Consider the following 21,464-nt stretch of genomic DNA (forward strand, 5'->3'; position numbering starts at 1 on the left):
ACCCGTGCGATGGCTGCCCAAGTAGAGCCACAAACCACTGCATGCTCACATGCAGTGGACCAACCATGTGACTGCAACGCAGAGCTTTTGCGTAGCCAAATCTCACTCCCAAAAAATAAACAAAAGTTTGAAAATAAAGAACGAAGAACAAAAAATAAAAACAGACACCAATGGCATTTTTGTTTTTACGAAATTTTATTGAAGCGCAAAAAGGTGCGCCCTCTGACTCATCGGGAAACCCTGCCCGAGTACGCATGTGCAAGGCGCTGCGTTGCGGTGTGTGGTATCAGAAATGGGACCACCACAATGCGTCACACATGCACAACGTAAAAGAAAGATTTGCCACGCAAAGGTACACAGTTTAAATGACTTACAATACATGTAATGTATTATTTATCAGCTGATTGACAACAAAAATCCTCTGCCAAAATGTCTTTCTGTGAACAAAAACTTCTGGCACCATAGTATAAAATAACCACAATGTCATTTCAAAAGTCATCGTAGGGAGATTTACGGTAACTGTGCCTTATCATATAGGTACATGTTATGATACACATCGTAATGATGACTTAACTTCAAAAGCAATTGGGACCTTTTTTTAACTCGAATTTTGGATAACTCAATTTTTTGGTCCATTCCCCACAGATTCAAGGTATCGAGATTTCACTGTAGTCACCAAATTTTGAATTTGATTAGTAAGAAGGTTTAAGTTAACGTTTAGAAGGAAGGAGAACCTTATTGACTGGAAGCATTGCTGAATTATGAGACAATGGCTGTAATATAGGCCCTGCAACTCCCAGCATCTCTGTAAGTCATCTAGGCTAGTATTGTTATAGTAGTAGGCCTACAAACATTTGTATTTGTTTTGAACAGGTACATGTATGTTCAAATGCACTTTCCAGACGGTGGGCCAACTGTTGCTCATCCATACCCAGTGTATATGTAAAGTTTCTTTGCCTTTCTGAGCCATTCAGCTCCACTTGGTTTTATTACGGAGGTTTCCTAGTCCATTCATTTTTTTTAGGAAGGATGATCAAGTCAGCCTCAATATCCCTGCAGTTGAAACAAGTCTCCTCTATCAAACCCCAATTTCCGCTATGTTGTCCTTCACAGCTTTATACCGGTACTCACATAATTGGAGGTTCCTGTGTTATCATACATACTTTGCTGTGTATATTAATGATGCATTCAGTTCATGTCATACACTTGGAAGCAACTGTTATTCTATAGGCAGTTTAATGCCAGTGTAATTTCATACTCAGTGATGACTCCCAGACCTGTGAGTCACACCGAGTGTGACTCACAGGTCTGGGATTACTCAGTGATGTACATCTTTCCTTTGCTACTTTGTAACCAGAAGCAGCTTTCAGTTGGAAGGCCTCCTCCATGTCACTGCACAGTATTCAAAGAAAGAAGAAAAGGAAAGAACCAGAAGACTGATGAAGCAAAATTCAGCCACAGCCCCTCAGCAAGGCAGACACAGCATCTCAACGCTACAAAACAATAGACCAGAAATAAAGGATGTTGCAATTCAGTGGTACAATGGAACTAATGTTAACCACACATACTGCATTTTCCCCGGCCAGCAAGAAGCTAACTCAAAGGAGACTCCGACAGAAAGTAAACCCGATTTACTGTAGCTGCTGGTGATTTCATTGTCAAAAATAGCATGTTTTAAACTGGCCTCCAGGTTCTAGATGCTCTGTGGTGCAATCTGAGGCATTTTCTGGCACATTTTCCTGACATTTTCTCCTGTTTACAGCATGAGATTAAGGTGAGATTTGTAGGCCTAAATTGAACAAGTTGGCATCTCTGTAGACAGGGTCAGAAAATACACCAAATATAAGGAAACTGTGCCACTTTGAAACCTAATTAATGTGACTAAAGGCTAGCAGGAGCTCTGCATATGACTCAAGACATCATACTTACGCTACAGGTACAGGACAATATGTTTTCCTCCAAGCGTTCCTCATGATGGATATCCATGATTGATATCCTGGGCAATTTTATGAACGGCTGTCTTTCTTCCAGATGGGTTTCCATGGACTGGACGTTTGACAATATCCACTTTCATTCTCTTGGAAGTTGCTTCCTTCTCTTTCCTGGTTGCCTCTAACCTCCGCTTGTACCTACCATTAGCAGTCTGCATATGGTAGATGAGGGATCTGTCCACAGGACTCTTAATGACATCCTTTCTATGGTACAACTGTAAGCTTGTGGTATGCTTTATAGACTGCATTGCAGATAATGTCTCCGCTTCAAGTCTATTGGCCTTGGAACTGATGAGGTCATTCACAGTGGAAAAGGATCTCTCCCCTTCAGGCAGCTGGTGGGTCATCTACACAGTCAACTACTGCCCGGCTGGCTGCAAAAACGGCTGGACTGGTAGGTGTATTGTTCCTTACCTCACGTATTTTGCGATGTTTCTTTGACTTGGCATGGTTTTCAAGTCCTTCTTACCGAAAGAGCTGTACTTGAGTCCGTCATTGCACCACGAACAAATTGCATATGCCGGGTGGTCTATTTTCTGGACGTAATCCGACAAAACATCTCCGTTGCAATCCTTCTCCTCCAACCATTTCCAACAACAGACATTTCTGATATTTTTGTTGACGTCCTTTATATTGTGTGACCGATCTACCACTTTGTACATGTTGCGGATTGTTGGATGAAAAGCAGATTATTTCGCTTGACAGCTTGACATGACACGCGGCTCAGAACATGTCAGACGTGTAGCAACTCCCATGCCCATGAAAGATCCAGCTTCTAGTCTTGGCGTTATTTTACCCAAAATGGATAAGGGCCTTTTTTATATGCGCGCGTTAAGTCGTATCCATGTGCGATGTCTATAGATGGATCTGTTCTATAGACTACTCACTTCAGCTCGTTCTGCTCGCAATTTTTACATGACACGGCACGAACTTTAGGCTAGCTATAACATGTATTTTCACCAGGAACGGAAAATCAATGAAAATCTGGGAAACATATGTCTACCGCACTGATATCTGGATTTCCGGATAAATCCAGGTAAGTTCCATCACTGCAAAGCTCACACATATTGATGATCCCCCAGCTGCATGCACAGGTTTATGTAATTTGCAGCTACCTTTAATCAGTGATGAAAAATTTAATCTCACTAAAATTGGAGAGTAACTGGACACAGCCAAGCATTTGTAAGGAACATGTAAAGCCTCGCTTGAATACTGTGGTGACGGTAAAACAAGTTTACAGATGTGCACATCTGCACACATGCACTGACTCAGCGTTAAAATGTCTTTATCAGAAAATTGGACAAAAGGGCCCATATTTTTTAAGCCTGCTTCAAATTACAAAATAAAGACAAAACATAACAAAATGTCAGTACATGTACAATGTTGGAAAAACTTCAATTAGTTAGCCTGAAAGAGGTTTTACTCTAGTTTATTATATATATTTATATATTTATATATTTATTAAGTATTATAGTTTCTCAGCTCAAAATCTGACCTCAGACTGGCAGACTGTTGGAAAGACATTTTAGCACTGAACCGATGATTTATATTTCGTATTTTTATCAAGCTGTAACCCTATTGTTTAGTTACTCTAAATTATTTAGTGGCAATAAATCAGTCACTGCTGGCAACAGCTCTTTGAAATAAAAGTGTCGTAAGGAGGACAGTCTTTCATTAACACACTGCGGCATCATCTGTACAGGACAGCCAGAATTTTGGCGATTGTACAGTAGCCAGCAGAAGCACACTGTTCACTGTATTTAACATCCTCAATAACAGTCACCTCTTGACCAAACCATAAATTTGAACAAGTATCTTTTGGAACAATTCATGGCTAACTGATTTTGGGTGTAATATCCACTAGTAGTTATAGGCCGTAGATACAACGAACCATTTGCACTTCTGACATCGTATGTTCCACTCTCTACCAGACCCTTGACAGAGCCACATTTTATTTATTTCTATGGGACACTTGATTTCTAAAACAGTGTTGTCATCTATAATGCCATCCAAACTAGCTCCTAACCAGCTTTCCTTAGGATTTACAGTTAAGCCTGTTTAATGTGACATGTTTTCCTGTCAATTCCTAAAATTGTTGCCGAGCTTTTTGGTTCACTTTCCTGCCGGTGTTGTTTGCCTCTGAAAGAAGATTTGAGATAATTTGAAATCCATTTGCTTGATTTGTATCAGTTTTCTTTGGAACAGTAGAAGCAACACTGCTAGCGATTCTAAGCTTACGTTGCTTGAGCCACTCTGCACTGCCCTGCAGAAAAGCCTCAGCAAGGTTTACTGCAGACTGTGATGTCACCTGTACATATTTGTCAAAGACCTCCCTGCATGAACTACATGTACATGAACATGACAGCTGTCCATCATGAATACCGTGATCTACCTCCTGCAGTATTGGCTGGGTAGTTGTAGTTGCTGGTGGTGGCATGGCTGTCTTTGTGTTGTTAAAAATAGTTCCTGGAATTTAAGATAATTCTCTGAGTCAGGGGCTGTTCAAATGGTGTTTGAGGTCTTCATCATCCTCAAAGGATGACACTGTATTACAGGGGTGTGAGTGGCCACTTAAGTCCCCATACGTTTGTACACAGCAGATGCAGAAAAGAAAAACTGAAATCAGCTAAAAAGCTCAATTTTCACACCTCTGGTATTAGGCATGGACTGTTTTCTACCACGGATATTCACAACAGTGTGGAAGAACGTTCACTTGTGTTGCTGCATTCCATTTGCAGGCTTTGTCTGCAGAGGTCAGACTCAAGAATCCCTTCTAGAAAGCTTCAGGTACTTTGAAAAGCAAACCTGCAGAGTGACTACAGCATTTTACACGACTAGCAACACAATCACATTTTACCGACACAATCTGGTGTGAGTCCTTGTGGATAGCCACTTCCACTGTATGGTAACAGCCAATTCTTTATGAGAAGTGAACACTTCCCTCATCCTGATGATACCATCTGCTGCTTTGTAGCAGGACAAAATCAGTCCAACCCATCCAGAGTGAAGGTAATTTAATCCTTCACTAATACCTCTGTGAGTAGAGTTTGGTTGGGCATCACTGGCAGGGGCATGGATCAAGTAGTCATGAATTTCTGAAAGTAGACAATATAAAATCAGTCCTGACTAAAATTCAAACAACACACCTGCACAAGGGCATCTGTTTGTTTACTGCACGGACAGAATCCATTTGACTATCGCTTTAAATTACAGGATAATAAAACATCTGAAGATAGAGAATGCTATACCTTTTCACTGATAAGCAGTCAATGAGATGATTTTTAAGCGACAAATTAATCCAATTGTGATTTCATTTTCAGTTCCCTAGCGAGAGACCTTTCCGCAATTTTTGTGCACATCACTGGGTGAAAAATAAGCAGAAAAAACAAGAGATGCTGGTAAGAGTTCCATAAGAGTTTCTGGTAAGAGTTTATATATGGACACCACTTATTTTCTCTCACAGTGGTTTATAACATGCACATGTACATGTATAAGCCATCAGAAAGTGATAATATGCCCCCAAGAGTCATATTTAGCAGTGAAAATATTGAATAACTTACTTAGAAAACACAAGTTTCTAGACAAGGCTAGTAGAGTTTGTGCACAGTGTGTCAAAACTTAGTGATGATGTCCATATACGGAAATCTTGCCGAGATGCTCAAAAAAATTATGTGTAAAAAATAGGCCTTATCAGAATCATAAATTAGCTTAATGACATTAAGGCTATGTTTTGTAACACACCAACTTTACCTTGGATTCGTTAGGTAATTTGCAGGTGATGATTTGCACGCATTGAACGCTGGTAGGAAGCTTCCCTTTTTTTAGAATTTATAGCTGGCCAAATGAGGTTACCCTTATGGAAACCACTCTTGGAATGGTGTGTAGAGGCCACCCGCGGTACCAGCTATATGTGGTCATTATGGCAGGTGGTCACTATAGCAAGGTTGTATACATGTATGCTCACGACTTTATAGACGACACATGCATTCATCTGTATGTGACCACACACATACCCTCTAACCCTCCATTTAAATAATACCAAATAAATATATCAATCTGAAAAAAGACACATAATTTCATTCCGTTGAGTGCAGACTAGAGACAAAATTAAGTTCTTGATTGTGGGATATCACTCTGCAAATGATAGTAATGCAATGATAGTAGTAATCTTTTGTGGTAAGTCGCTAGAAAAGTGTAGTCTGGACAGGAATTCATCATCTGCGTTACCGACAGGCACCTGGCATGACATATTGTTCACGAATCAGTCAACCATGGAAGGCACTGAATCTACTAAATGCATACTCCACACACTTCAAAGCTACACCGAGTGAAATGCAGCGGTCATTTAAAGACTCGTGTGCACTTTACGACAAGAAATGATCAACTATCAACGAGAATCAGTTCAAGCTTTAAACGAAAAAATCAAGACAGCGACATCTATCAAGTGGAAACGTGAAGGAAACCAGAAACAATTCAAGTTTAATGGTGAAGTCCTGGAAATCCTCATCAAGGCCTCAGAAGCATGCATAGCAGGAGATTTGGCCTCGGTAGGCACTAACATTGACTTGGCCACACCAAAAATGTCAGCCAGACAGAAGCTAATCCTCGCAGATTCCAGCTTAGGTGGATGGCAAACTGTGAAGGAGTATGAGACCAATGATTTGGCGTCTGATTCTGATGACAAGAAAATTAACAGAGCTGAAGCATGACCGGTCAAGATGATTAAGAGACTGAAATCTGAGAAAGAAATGCCCATTGATTCATCCCACCACCGGCCGAAACAACGCGCCAGCCACAAGCATATGCATCACTTCTTTTTCTTTTAATTTATGTTGCTCTCAAGACAAAAGAATGGCAAAAACAAATCTATGTAACTCTACATACATGTACAGTCAATGGATACTAGCAAGAGTTTGGTGTAAAAGTCGATACAGATACAGTCACGTTAGTGCTGCAGCCGAACTACCGAACTGAACCAAAAATAGTAGAACATGGCACTTTCGAACTGAACCGAACCAAACTGGTTAGTTCGGATGTTCAACTTTAACATGGCATGGCATTGACAGCACACAGAGTGCATTCAAGAAAACGTGACAAAAAAAGCAAACACAACAAAAATGGATAATGAGTTGTACTGCACCGGCGCTTGGCACGTGTGTACTATAAATGTACATGTACTGTACATGTACATACACGTATACGTACAGTAAACCTACAATGGCCCCCACATCACATGATGGTTGTAAAAACCATGTAGTGAGAATTCACTAATAATCAACCGAGAACATGTAATCTACAGCCTTTCCGCTGTACAACAGATCTACATTCTCACTACATCCAATTGAGCTTATTTATATTCAGATTTAGCATTATGTTTGTCAATCTCCGATAGCCACGCCCTCAGGTTCCATATCAGGCTAATGATGTCATAAATGGCTGTGCAAACAAATTTTGATTAGATGCTGATCACAGTCAGACTCGTGCTCGATCGAAGGCAACTCCGGAGGGAAAACTGATTTTGCCAGGCGGGCAGGTGCTGCGCTCCAGCACGGGCGTAAAACTTCAGGAGACACTCGTTGGTAGCACTCCCAAACATGACGTTAACACGTCTTATGCCCCGACTACAGTACATACAGGCCACTCCTGCGTGTTTCATTAGAGGACCATGTTCTGTTTCATTAGAGGACCATATTCGCCCATAAAGTTACTGTAGCAGCAAAATCTCGGCACACATATTTGAATGGGAGGAGGCGTCAAAAAGCAAAAATAGTCCGATTTTGACAGATTTTAAAAGTCTGGTATATCATTGAAGCCCTAACAGTTTGACTTTGGCATACATGAAGAAAGAAAGCCAGAAGGTGGTGACAAAGGTGTTTTAGTTGAGTCTTTGGAATTTTTGAGAACCATTGTCACTTTACTATAATGTAAGGTCATGGAGCTTTAGTATGACCAATCCAGTCCAAAATTCAAAAAAGAGGAAAACTAATGCTCCGCTCAGTAGACCTAATGCAGAGCAAGACTTGTAAAGCTGACAGGATGCTGGCAAGAGTTTGGTGTATGAAATTCTTTCTTCTATTTACATGCACATGTCTTCCAGACTGTACTTGCCTTTAGCACACACCTTCCTCTCCAATGGCACATCTTTGTAACTTTATTCATGATGGAACACAAGTTACATGTACACTTAGAAATCAACGATTAAAACCAAGAGCCCACGATTGAAACAAACACTACACATGTACAACAATGCAGCAACAAGCATAAGAAGTGAACAATATTTTAGTCTGGGCACTCGGATGTAATAAGATTGATTTCTAGCTGGAACTTGAACATACTTGGTAATGTTTGGTTTGAATCTCTGTCCTTCCTCTTACGCTGGTGGGTTTCAGAGTTACCATGTCCAATTATTGCCTTCCTGCCCCTTGACAAAAAGTAATTACATACTACGTAGTTAAAGATGATGCATTTGGCTTGACACCATTACTCGCACATAGTCCGATGCAAATATCCATCCTGGTCCTTTTCCTCGAGCCATGTCCACTTGAATTTATTCTTGATTCCCTTGTCAATTTCTTTGATATCTGCTTTCCAATCAACTTCCATGTTGATCAAAAATTTCTAAAAAAAACACACGGTAACTTGTCACTGAAAACTCCACACACGATCGTTCGCACAATTCACAACACACGCATGAAAAATACGTTGCCATTGATTCAACACGCGATTAATCAGCGGTTCCCGGTGGTATCACATTCGCAACTCCATTACCAGTGATGGGATCACAATGGGAACCATCAAACCAAGGACAGGTCGAAGGTTGCATTAACCTTGTTCCTACGATGATAAACAGTACGCGTCAGCAGTATGCTCTCGGAATGATTCAAGTGATAAGTGCATATAAAGGTGAAGCCTGGGCACGCTTAAGTTGGTGAGTAGTATACATGCACACTGTAGGCTGTGCTTGCACAAATACATGATCTGCCGTGTTCGTGAAGATCAAAACGCAGGCCGCCTGCGCATGCTGGCTTGGATTGTGTACGTATAAATGTACATTAGCAAAGTGGAAAATGAACATTTTGCCATTTCCGGAAAATGGTAACTTTTCATGCCATTTCCGGAAATTTCTGGAAATCTTACATCCCTGTAAACTACAGGGGATTTCAAAATCAACAGAGGGTGCACTTCATATTTGAGGCCTGAGTACACAGATTTCACGGCAAAGTAATTGTGCACAAATGAGTTGAGCTGGGTTGCCGCGCTACGCAGTGACGGCAATAGCAAGATGTGGTTACGGTATGTTTATGTGAGAATCAAACTTGGACAAAGCAACGGCGGCCAGTTTAGCCAAGCAGCCGCTATAGTAAAGGAGACTGCAACAGCAGGTTTATCCAAATGAATGGCACACACAGTGTGCACAGATGTTTATCAGCATGCTATTCAACACTTACTGCCATACCTCTTCTTACCAACACTTACTGTCTGAAAACCTGTTTTTACACTGGCACACGATGATCAAGTGACATGGTGACATAACCATGTCACATTCACCGTTAGACATTACATTAGCCATGTTAGCCAGCATTGTTTAACACCATAAGAACACATGTGAGCGCCTGCCCCCTGGTGTACAGGCTAATGTCAATGTTCCTAGATTCCTTTGTCATCCTTGATTTTCCTTTTAGCACGCTTAGAAAAGCAAGTGAAAAACATCACCGAGACAGAGACATGGCAAAACAATTGTTGACTTGTGTGATGTGGAATTTGCAACAACCTAGGGTAGGCCTCTGCCGCTTATTGGTCCTTCGGTTTTCAAAACCTCATATCTCACAATACATCAGTCAACTGTTGTCAGTTGTTCTAACCAGCAATTGATTAATATGAACTATGCTGGGCAGGATTTAGGAAGATTAACAAAGGGGCTTCTTGTAGATTTTTTTCGGGAGAAAGACCATAAAAATGATAACAATTTGGAACTAAACTGTAGACACACAATGCAAATACAGACTAAGGTGCACAGATACATGTACATGTATTTACCAAGTCAATCACTACATCCTTGCCATAGGTACATCTCCACTGTGAGGCAATCTGACACACATACATCACAGCCTCTGGGTCATCAGCATTCACATGGAAGATGGGTGCGTTCACCACACGGGCTACGTCTGTGCAGTAGGGAGAGGATCGGGCATAGCGAGGGTCAGTTGTAAAACCAATCTGGGGGAAGAGGGAGAAGAGAAAGACAAAACAATTACGTACATTACACCTGCCTTCCTACCGTACTTTCCATGAAGCAAACATTAAGTTTATATGTAGAGGGTCCAGCTACACCTGACCTACCGGTAACTTGACTGCCTCAAAGAAAACCCAATGCTTTATGCTGATTGATTTACCCCTTGGATACCGTAACAGGATATAAACTGCATCTTCCCACCTTCTATGTACATATACTTATCTGCAGTATATACACTGGATTGACTGTCCATGCAAAGAAAACCATCTTGTGCTTAAATGCTATGAGAGAGGTCCACTTTTAATGAGGACATGACACAAACATCTAGCTTCTTACTGACCAATCAGCATTCTACACTTATGCCACCTGACCCCTGACATCTTTCTGTGTATGTAGAGACACAGGCGCACTTCAAGAAACTGTATTTTGTCATAAAAATAACAACAATCCTTTGGTGGAGACTCACAATGTGCCTGCACAGATTTGTGCACTTTTTTGTATGACTTGATGAATATATGCAAACAATTTCTGTTTTAATGTACAGTCATGCACACGTACATTATATTTCATTTGAAAGTTAACGCTGCGAAAAGGAATGGAAAAAAATGAGAAAAGAATTCGCCCTCCGCCTTTTCCCCCAGGGCAGCAAATTCGCAGTGAATTGCAGCAAATCGGATGCAAAACAGGCGAACGATATACGAAAAATAGTGCAAAAATCATGCAAAAACTGTGAAAATATTTGCAAATGCGGCGTAAAACATTTGTGAAAACATTGCGGAAGTGTGCGAAAACAGTGGGAAGGTGGTGTGACACTTTTGTAAATGGTTGCTAAAATAATGCAGAAACTTGTGAAAGCAAGAAGCATGGTGCAGTGAAATGCTCCACGCTGGCCCCACACACACGTGCACAAAGGGTGTGCTGCGCTTGGGGCCGGGGCCAACTCACCACATGGAGTGTGCTATTGAGCACCAGTACTCTGGTGCTAGTAGTAGTGATCACACCATCACTAAGTGCAGACAAGCACTCGGCCCTCCATGCAGCACAATTGTAAGCATGTGCTCACCACAGCGAGCACCGCCCGCGCAGTACAGTTGTTTTCTTGGATTACAATAAACAAACACTTGTCAACGTCAGAGAATAAATTTAAAAGAAGCTGTCCAGATTTTGAGTAATTTTACGGGAGTCCCCGAGTCATGAAGTTACGGAACACATGAAATGTGTAATTATATCAAATTTAACTTGCTCTGCTGTGGCGACATTGTTGTGAATTTTCTTCCCACTTTTTGTTTATTCTCGTGGTATAATTTTGGACACAAATAATCAACACTGAGATACAACATGTAGTGTTTTGTTACCTATAGATTTCTTTCTGATAAATAAAATTAGCTGCTTAATTTGTACACGTATCTTAGCTTCGTGTTGCAAATCTCATTTTTTTGCCGATTGTGTTCGGTGTGCAAGTCGGGTTTGTTTTCACTGGGGTTTGCTGATGACATATTACATTCTGTGGTCACATGGTATTGGAAAAAGTCAGCGATTGGACTGTCCACGAATGGGTACGCAGTTAGTAGTCAGGATGTCGGGGTACATGTACAGTAGGTGTAGATGCAGTGTGTACTTCGCAATGCAGCATGCACAAGGTCCCATGGTGATTTTTGAAGAGCTTTGGTGATATTTTGTTTTCATCAGTGTCACAAAAATGTCGAGATAGCCGGATACAAGGCATATATTCCAAAATTACGGTACAAACATCTGCCAATACATGTAAACATAATTCACATACATGTACATGACAACATGTGGGTAAATATACATGTGCACATGTGCAGTGCACATGTTGCGCATCCATCCGGTTGGTTATAGCGCTGTGAGGTTATAACACTCAATTCTGTCCCCATGAGAGTGCTATAACTGGAATCTACTGTAATTCAGCTGTTCGGTATGGTGTACAGTGCTGGTCTCCGACCTCCACCATAGCCAACTCTGATTTCGCCTGTCGCAATGTATTTTGCCCAAAACAGAGAAATAGACTGCTTTGAACAATGTTGAAATTATCTTGTCCCACTTGTTAGGGGAAACTCTGTGAAAATATTTTCCCACTTGAGTGAAAAGGTGTGAAAATCTTTTCCCAATTTTGGCACATGTTTTTACAATTTGTGAAATGACAAAGGAATTCCCTGGGGAAAAAAATGTGAAAAGATTTTCCCATTTTGGTGTTAATTTTCAATCGCAATGTACTGTATGCTAGGGCCAATTTCATAAACAGACGTCACCAGCTCAAACTCTATCTGATTGTCATGCTAACCAAAAGACAGGTAAATATGATCCCAAAACAATATACATCACATGGAGTTTTGGCTGGTTACCTGATTTATTAGCAAAGTTTTCTTGTGTTTAAGCAGCTCTATGAAATTGGCCCCTGGGTTTGTGCAAAGCTAAAGTGGAAAACATCCCACCAAGCCCTCTCTTCTTTGCCAATGAAGGTGTACTTCAACTTTTATTCCTTTTCCTCTTTAACTCACACAGAAGTGGTAAATTTTGAATATTTCTGGTGAGGGAAACTCTGGTCATGACCAGAATATGTTTCATGCTACAGCTACAGCTCTGTTCTCAGCATACACCAACACACTTGCAACCAGAGAATCCAAGACATGTAACTCTGGACACAAGATGTGGAAGTGGCCTGATTTGTAACTGTAGTAACCAGCATTTTCCTCCCCTTAGCCTCTACACCGGAGAGTCATTACAGTTTAAACAGTTTGTTGGAACCTGACTGACCTGGTTGTTGACCACAACATGGATGGTGCCATGGGTGGAGTAATCTGGCAGGTCCGACAGATGAAACGTCTCATAGACAATGCCCTGGCCAGCAAATGCAGCATCACCGTGCATTAGGATGCTCATCACCTGTTGAAAAAGTTGATACGGCTTCTGATTAGTTGTCAGAAGACAAATATAAGACAACCTGCTGTAAGATTCCTTGCTAACAAGACTGGGCAGAGACATGAGCAAACAGCAAAAAAGAGTTAAAAGAAGATCACCAAAAAGATTTTTTCCTTTAAATTCTATTGAAAGTTTTCAATATCAGTTGATGTTCCACGGCATTTGCATTTACCTCTTTTGTCTTCCACTGTCCCATAAATGTTGGTGGATATGGGCACCACTGGCACAAACTTTGCAATACTGAGCCAGGAAAGGGGGGTTTCCAAGATGAATGTTGATATACACGTACTGTTACTATTATTACGATTATTAGTGGTTTATTAAACACAGTAGCCAAATTATGGAATATTAGTTGGCCTACAATGCCAACTTTACAAGGAAAATACCTTTGTTTCCATTTGTTGGAAGAGAGAAGAGAAAGAAATAAATACATGTACCACCTAAACAACAAGGGGGCACACAACAGCAGCAGTAGCTGCGATGACAAACATACATGTAAATCCAGATACATGGCAAGTACAACAAACACAGTCTTTTCTCATTTTTGTAGAATTTAAAGAAGAAAAGCTTGCATAACGTACTTTCTTCCATTTCGAATTAGCTTTAAAGTCTTAAGTCACGCTGTAAAGAGAACATGGAGGGCACTATCGGATGAAATATGTCCAAATCATCTAATAAAGATGTGGCAGAGTCAATAAATTGTCACGAATTGAAAGGGATAAAGGAGACCTAAGTTTGAATTTGCGAGTTACATATCAGCAGTTTTTTATCAAACAGATATTAAAATCATACATGTATCACATTCTGACCAATCACAAAGTCTCTTCTAGTAGCCTGCAAAGGATTGTGTGTTTCCTTGGCATGGCATGCTTTCCTGAAGGTGTGGGGTATACGGGGAAAAAACAAACACAAAACAAGACAAGAGCTTCTTTGTCTGTTTGCAACAGAACATAGGACTTTTCCACATTTCTGAGCTTTGTATAGAAATGTCATTGCCATTATTGCATATGGCATATTCTTCATAAAATGAACCAAAATGCAACTCCGGGTGTCATTTTTTTCACAACTTCTAAAGAGTGACTTTGATCATGTAAAATACAAATTAGCACCTTCAGATATATAAAAATGATTATATGGGGATAATTAGTAAATAGTATCACCTTTCACCACATATAAATCTGTGTAAAATAACCTCAGGGATTATCAGTCCTCAGTAAATTCTATTGGCTCAGATTTTAACACGGAGTTCATGTCCATCAAAATTGCTAACGTTCGAGACTTTAATTAATTAACTCCAATTAAGTTGAAAGGTTGGCACGTTCATCATTGTTCCAGATGTCAGCCATGACTTCCCTCATTACATCAAACATTGGAAATTAATTCACTGCTGTTCACTTCCAGAAAAATGAACCCCCAAAGTTGAACATTATCTAACGGTCCATATTTTGAGGAATCTGCCACATTTGCAAAGCTTCAATCCAATCGAAGATGCACTTCAGGAGATATAGGGCTTTTAAAGGAAGTACTTTTGATGTCACATGATTTGTCAACTGATGACGTCATCATCCCATGAGGCCAATTTTTGTCTATCACACATCCTCTTCTAGATATCTGCAAAGTTTCAACTCACTGGGGCATGTGCTTTAGGAGTAAAGGGCTTTAAATTATGCATGTTTAATATCACATGACTTGTCAATTAATCACACTATTATCTTATTGGTCAATTATAGTCTATCACACATTCTCTTCTACAGCGTAGATATGTACAAAGTTCCAACCGGCTGGGAGTTTTCTTTTGGAGATAAATGGCTTTAAATTACGCAACTTTAATGTAACGTGACTTATCAACTGATGATGTCATCATCCCATCAGGTCAATTTTTGTCTATCACACATCTTCAAGATATCTGCAAAATTTCAATCCCATGGAAAGTTTACTTTCCACAGACATCTATTCAAAATTCATTTATCAGAATTTTTAACTTGTCACTAGAGGGGGCTTGACAATTATGTGATGTCATCAGTAGACGATTTGAAGAAAACATGTACATGTACTATACCCCCCGACTAACACTGTTGAAAATAAATTGATACCTATTACCACTTTTAAATAATAAGCCCACTTCAGGTTTCGACCAAAAGGGTCACGTGCTTTGACCTACAAGAGACGAGTTGCAGACCAAGCTTTACTCTGCCACTTGTCCCAAAGAGAATGTTGCGGGAAGCCACGGTTGATTTTATATGGTTTTAGAAATTTACAATAATATTTAAATATTCAAAATCTACATGTAATAATAAATCCCATGATGTCATCATGATGTAATTATTTTAAAATTATCTTAGCATCAAGGTCTCTACGCCGTGTAACTTTAATGACATTTGAAGTTTGCTGAAGAACTAAAATGTTGCTTTGAAAACGTGTATAAAACATATGGGAAAATTAAATATTCAAAATTCAATAAAAAAATCAAGTGATGGTGTCATCATGGCATCACACTTTGGGACGCATTTGCTATAGGGTCTTTGATTGAGGCAACTTTGATAAAGATCCAAACTTGCAAAGGGACTAAAGTGCTGCGCAGAAAAACTGTGTATAAAAGAAATGGGGTTTTGGAGAGAAGAACAGGGGTAGAAGAAAAAAAAATCTTGACAAAAAGAATGCCTTTTTCACAAAATGCAAAGAAACAACAAAAACTGACTGATATGTTCTGTGGCAACAGTTTGATTGGTTGAGCCAAAAAATGGGCAGTACGTTTCATCTTTACGTTGTAATTTGCACTTCTACCAATGAGATAAGAAATCCATCGTTACCAACTCACGATACGCAGCATTAACCCAAACAGTCCTCAATCCTTCACCTGTTGGAGGACTAGGGACAGTTAGGGTTAAAGTTGATGAAACAGTGTGGCATTTTGCCCTGGCTCATGCCAGGCCAACAAATTGTTGGACTGACAATGAAAATAGCCAATACAAGCATGGAATTTTAAATAAAGATGGAGCTCATTTTGATGTCAGACCAAAAACAGAACCAGAACCACATATCAAGCCATTTGAAAATATGGTATTTTAAAAAAATCAAATAAGAATAAATGTAAACTTCTTGCCAAAGCCTGAAAAGTTCAGATGAAGTGCAAGTGCACGCATGCACCAGAATACAGTAGGTCTACATGTCCTACACAGCTGTTTAATGTATCCGCCAGCCGAAATTTTTTTACATAAATTACTGAAGTGAATGCCATGATAACTTCAACTGCGTATTATATCCAGGCCATGCAGAAATGATTTTTATTATAAAGCACAACTTTCAAGTGTTTTATTGAAACTTTCAAACTTTATTTTCCTTGCCAGTTTTAATCGTCCTTTAAGACCAGCCAAACACGTGTAGTTATTGCTAAGGAAAGTACACAATAACTTGTTTTGGTTTCACAAAAGTGAGTGGTATCGGACCTACCCGTTTACCCTCAGTGTCCCCTCGGTAGAACTGCTCAGCACGGACTTTGCCCTGCACCACCGGATCCACAGCCTCCAGATGAGAGGGATTGGCCACAATGGCAATGTGGATGTCTTTCTTGGTGATGTGGTTCAAGCGCGAGTGGGACATGCCAAGGTGGTACTTGACATCACCTGAACCCTGGGATGAGGGGCAAGAACGACCAAACAGAAATGACAATTTTTGTTGTCAGAGTGCTCTCTGGTAATATTGGGATCAACTTCTGCACTTTAATGGAACAAGATGTACATGTAGTTTCCATCCAAAGATGTTCATTTTAAAAACAGATTTTGCCCTCACAAAAATGTAAGGTGTACATATACAGGGTGTATTAAAAAAAAAAAGCCCAATTTTAAATGGTTACTGTGGCAAAGCTACACACTTTCTGGCAGAAAACTTGGTATCATCTCAAAGTAGAGAACATATGCTTTCCAATGATACCTCATCCATGATTTTACCATTATGCATCACTGGGCACCAATGTGTTGAAATTTAGGTGAAGGCTCACTCTGACATAAGACAAAATTCCCCAGATTTTTTCCCTTTAATCCAGTCAAGACATTTTCAAAGACATTTCATTTTGCATTGTCCAATGCCCTCGACGTGACTCCCTCCCCTCTCTGAACACAATGGGTATCAATGTCTCTTGTTATTCACAGCTTGTCGGATGGTATCTGCTGAAATGCCTGCATTTGTGGTCAGTCTTCAGCACAAAGATTCACCATTCTGCTGAAAGCTGCATTATTGTGATCTCAGGTTCGCACACTGTCTGAAGACTTGTCAAAGCACTCAGCGAAGACATTTCCACTCACAACCAAATCAATTATGAAAAAGGCAATGTAGATTTCATCGACCTGGAAAGTGAGCTATCCCCAATTATGCACCAAAACTTCAACACACTGGTGCTCAGTGATGGGTTAACGGTAAAATCATGAATGAGGTATCATGGAAAGCATTTGTTCTCTACTTTGAGATGATACCAAGTTTTCCGCTAGAAAGAATGTAGCTTTGGATACTCTGTGTTTATCTGAGAGCTTGTGAAAAAATTCCCAAAATTGGGAGGGACTTGAATCCACAAACTCCTGCTTACTACTACAAACATTTTAAGGGTAATTCCAGAAATTAGGGGTCTAAAAGTTAGTGACTTTCTGTCCCCGTTACATCTGACCTTTGTTATTTGACATGGAAATATCACCAGAATCGATTTCAAACTATATAAGTATTTGTTTGGCAGGTAATTTGCGTTATTTCATCTCTCTTTGTAATTAGAAAATGTGTTCTGAATTTACAAAATCGTACCGGTAAGTCAGATGTGACAGGGACAAGAACAAAATGGACCCCTAATTTTTGGAATTATCCTTAACCACTCATCACCGAGCTTGCTGGGGTTGACTGGTCGGTCCAAGTCAGAAATAACAGCAGGTACCGCAAACTTCATGTATTACAAGATGTATTTTACATTGGGAAGTCATTAATTTGCCCTCACACTGATATACATGTATATAAGTTTTAAAAAATGGATAATTGTAAACTTGTGAATTTTCTTGCAAGCTCTCAATAAACATTGATTATCCAGTGTTATATGTCGGTATGTGTGTATTCTTTTGCATTTGGTACATTGTTGTGCATGTTAAATTGTTCTTTTAATGTCTTTTCTGTTTATTATACATGTATATTACACACTCTACCTTCTAGGGACTTTGTGTTGTACTTTGCTGCGGCCCAACTACTGGTAATAATGGAAAGCACTTTGATCTTAGTTAAAAGCACTATATAAAATAATAATAATTATTATTACATATACTGTGTAGCAAACCCAAAAAAGACAACGGGGCCTTTGTAAGCAAGAAAATCAGCTTTAGAAATCCGATCGGTCGAAGAATTGGCAGAGGTACTGACCAATAAAGAAAGCATTTGTTTCTATTCTCTTTTACTACTTGTGCTGCACTCACTTCATCAGCTGCTTCCAGCTTGGAATCAAATTGGCAGAATAGGTGCTCCAAGGGTTTGCGTGCAACATTGGCAAGGACGTTCAGACGACCACTGGGGAAGAAGGGTACAGAAATGGTCAAATAGTCATCACAAACATGCTTTGTATGCAAGTTTTCCACAGAAATAAGTCAGAACAATTTCAGCTCAACATGCCATCGATAATTCAAGCAAATCTTTATACCTGAAGGCCTGTGAAAGTGTAACATACATGTACAAGTACTGTAGTTTGGACCTCTGCATAAGAGAAGCCCACATAACATGTACATGTATGTACATGCAGGGTTTGTTATGTGAACCTCCTCAAGTCCTCAGGAGAATGAAGACAAGTCCATACTACATGTACATGTACAAAAATGGGTGTGCATGTACAGGTGTAAAATGAAAGTAAATAAAACCAAAGGTTTAATTCTCTACAAGAACAGAAAATAAGGCTATTCTGCATTTCCACAGTAGAACTTAGACTTATGCATGTTACATCCACCTTAGATGAATGGCATATTTTCGAGTCCTTGTGTGCATAATATTGCTTTTGGTTAAGCATTGTAACACATTCTGTTATAAACCTGGGTGTGTCAACGTAGCAGCAGAGCTTTACTTTCCACGAGGGCGTATCATCTGCTGCCACTCTCCAGCTTTCCACCTATCGTCAGCGGCTCGCATGGCCCACACCCAAGGGGCCATGATCCGGTCATGCCAAGCCAAGATGAAGTCGCATCAAGCCTGAGCTCCCGCTTGAATTCCTGTGAGGCCCGCTCAAGACCGAGGTCTGCCGCTCACCACCGTCTATCAAGACCACAACGGTCAGCCTGGATGACCACTATGCCCTGCTTGGGACCCAAGACCGGCCAAGGTGACTGTACCAGGCTCCCAACACAACGTCCCTCCACACATTTCACTTGGATACTGGTACCCTTTTATTATTTCAATGCATTTATGATTGTATAATTTGTCCTTTGTATATAAAATGCTTTTGTTGCGTTTTCTGGTTTTCGAAAGGTCAATTTAATTTTGATTAAGTTAACCGCTGTCCTTCCTTTGTGAGTTCTGTGTTTTTTAAACCCGTGTTGAGATAATCAATGTTCATACCAAAATAATATCCAAGTTCTTAACAATGTGCTACATTGTACCTTTCACTATTAGAACATGCACAAAATTTGCAGTATTTTTAGAAAAAAGAAAAGTCCACAAAAATTCACAGGATTACATGCAGATCACGGTGACTTAATACAGCTTGCACATACTTTATGTACCTCAACTTTACATCTGAAGTGTTAAGTGGAGGGTGTGATCCGAATCCATCCCTCTCGAGGAACAGACATCTTTGCTCTCTCAAAGATTTCTTGAATACTTATTCTCAGTAACATCCACGTTAAATTTGGCCCTGACACAGGTATTTACATGTTTTGTTTTGCTTTTTGTAAGAGCAGATTTAACCCCTTGATGACGGGAATTTTTTTTTTTGAAAGCCGACTCCGAGAATTCCAGCTTCGCTTGGCCACAAAGGCCACCTGCCAAACTGCAAAATTCTCGTTTGCGGCCCTCCATGCTCTGCATGCTTTGAATTACACAGTGAAAAGGCTCATTGTTCGGTGGCATGTGGCTCTACTCACGCTTCCACTTTCCCGTTGCCTCTTTTCAAAGTTGGGACTATTGTGAAGCTGGTGATTACGATGCAAATTTGGTCTTTCTTTTCTGGGCTACACACAAAGGCCAATCACCACTACAAGAGCCAGGGTCTGCCTTTTTTCACCGTGTTCGCTCGAGCATGGACAAAGAATAATAGCTGAAAAGCGGGTTGAGGATCTCTTTTTTACGCAAAGGGGTTAAAGGCCTCGAGGATCTCTTTTTTACGCAAAGGGGTTAAAGGCCTCTGGGCCTGATATCAATAACACTGATTACCTTCAAACATAACAGATTCTAAATTCTTATAAAATTGGAAACATTCTTGACTGTTCTCAATGTAAATCAACACATTAACTTTCACCTCTTAACTTGACAAGGTACAAAATGAGATCAGTTCCACTGACAGGAAAGTAAAGACTACAGGTCATTTAAATGTGAAGGACAGATATGTATCTGTGAGGGACAGATGGAAATGTGACTCCATTTAAAAACAACTTGTGACACACCAGTATTTCACTTTGAATGCATTGACTGAACTCTTATTGATGTCAATGTAAATATGTACACGTACACGTACCTAATTAGAAATAAAGAGAATTAAGGTACTGCTGACAATACAGGAAACACAGTAGGCCTACCTGGATCAGTTCTCCTACTGTGTGACATGTATTGGCCAGATAATGCATGGTACTTGATTAAGTAAGGACTAAAAAGATTATAAACCACAAGCCTTGTCCAGCAATGGAAAGGTATTATGGGCTCTTTACTGTCACTTCACACACCATGTTTTTTGGCTGCAATTTTCAACATGGTTAATGACCACACAATATGTTACTGATCTTTTCCAAGTGTTCTTAAAAGGTCATGGTCCCACATACATGTACATGACATACATGTACATGTAGGCCAGACAGTTGAATGCACTGCCCTGGGGAAGCCTTACCAGGACAACGGTAGTCAAGCCAAAGGAGCAAGCCAGTGTGAATCCCTAGCAAAGGCTACAGTCATTTCCCAATATCACCACAATTTTGGGAATTTAGTCTAATTTAGTCTAATTGCTGGTCAAACATGTCATATAATCCTCAAACTCCTGTGATACATGTACATGTATGTGGTCAGTAGTCCACCTTGTGTGCAGAAGATACTCCAAAATTAATTTCAAATTGAAACTTTTAATATGTGTTTATAGGGTC

At 40.0% G+C, this 21,464-nt stretch overlaps 1 protein-coding gene and 1 pseudogene across 2 annotated transcripts in view; both read right to left on the reverse strand.

Annotated features, from left to right (window-relative positions):
- LOC110986840 (2-oxoglutarate dehydrogenase complex component E1-like) overlaps positions 1 to 21,464 on the reverse strand; it is a 100,956-nt gene that overhangs the window by 26,077 nt on the left and 53,415 nt on the right. For both annotated transcript variants that reach the window (XM_022249077.2, XM_022249078.2), the window contains exons 7-10: positions 18,609 to 18,699; positions 16,618 to 16,797; positions 13,003 to 13,131; positions 10,029 to 10,208 (exon numbers count right to left, since the gene is read on the reverse strand). In XM_022249077.2, coding sequence (XP_022104769.2) covers positions 10,029 to 10,208; positions 13,003 to 13,131; positions 16,618 to 16,797; positions 18,609 to 18,699 — 580 coding nt within the window. The remainder of the gene's footprint in view (positions 1 to 10,028; positions 10,209 to 13,002; positions 13,132 to 16,617; positions 16,798 to 18,608; positions 18,700 to 21,464) is intronic.
- On the reverse strand, positions 228 to 8,389 carry LOC147796016 (uncharacterized; annotated as a pseudogene).

This window comes from Acanthaster planci, linkage group LG19, assembly GCF_054643075.1.
Source record: "Acanthaster planci isolate LZ-2023a linkage group LG19, COTS_SCS, whole genome shotgun sequence".
Lineage (NCBI taxonomy): Eukaryota > Metazoa > Echinodermata > Asteroidea > Valvatida > Acanthasteridae > Acanthaster > Acanthaster planci.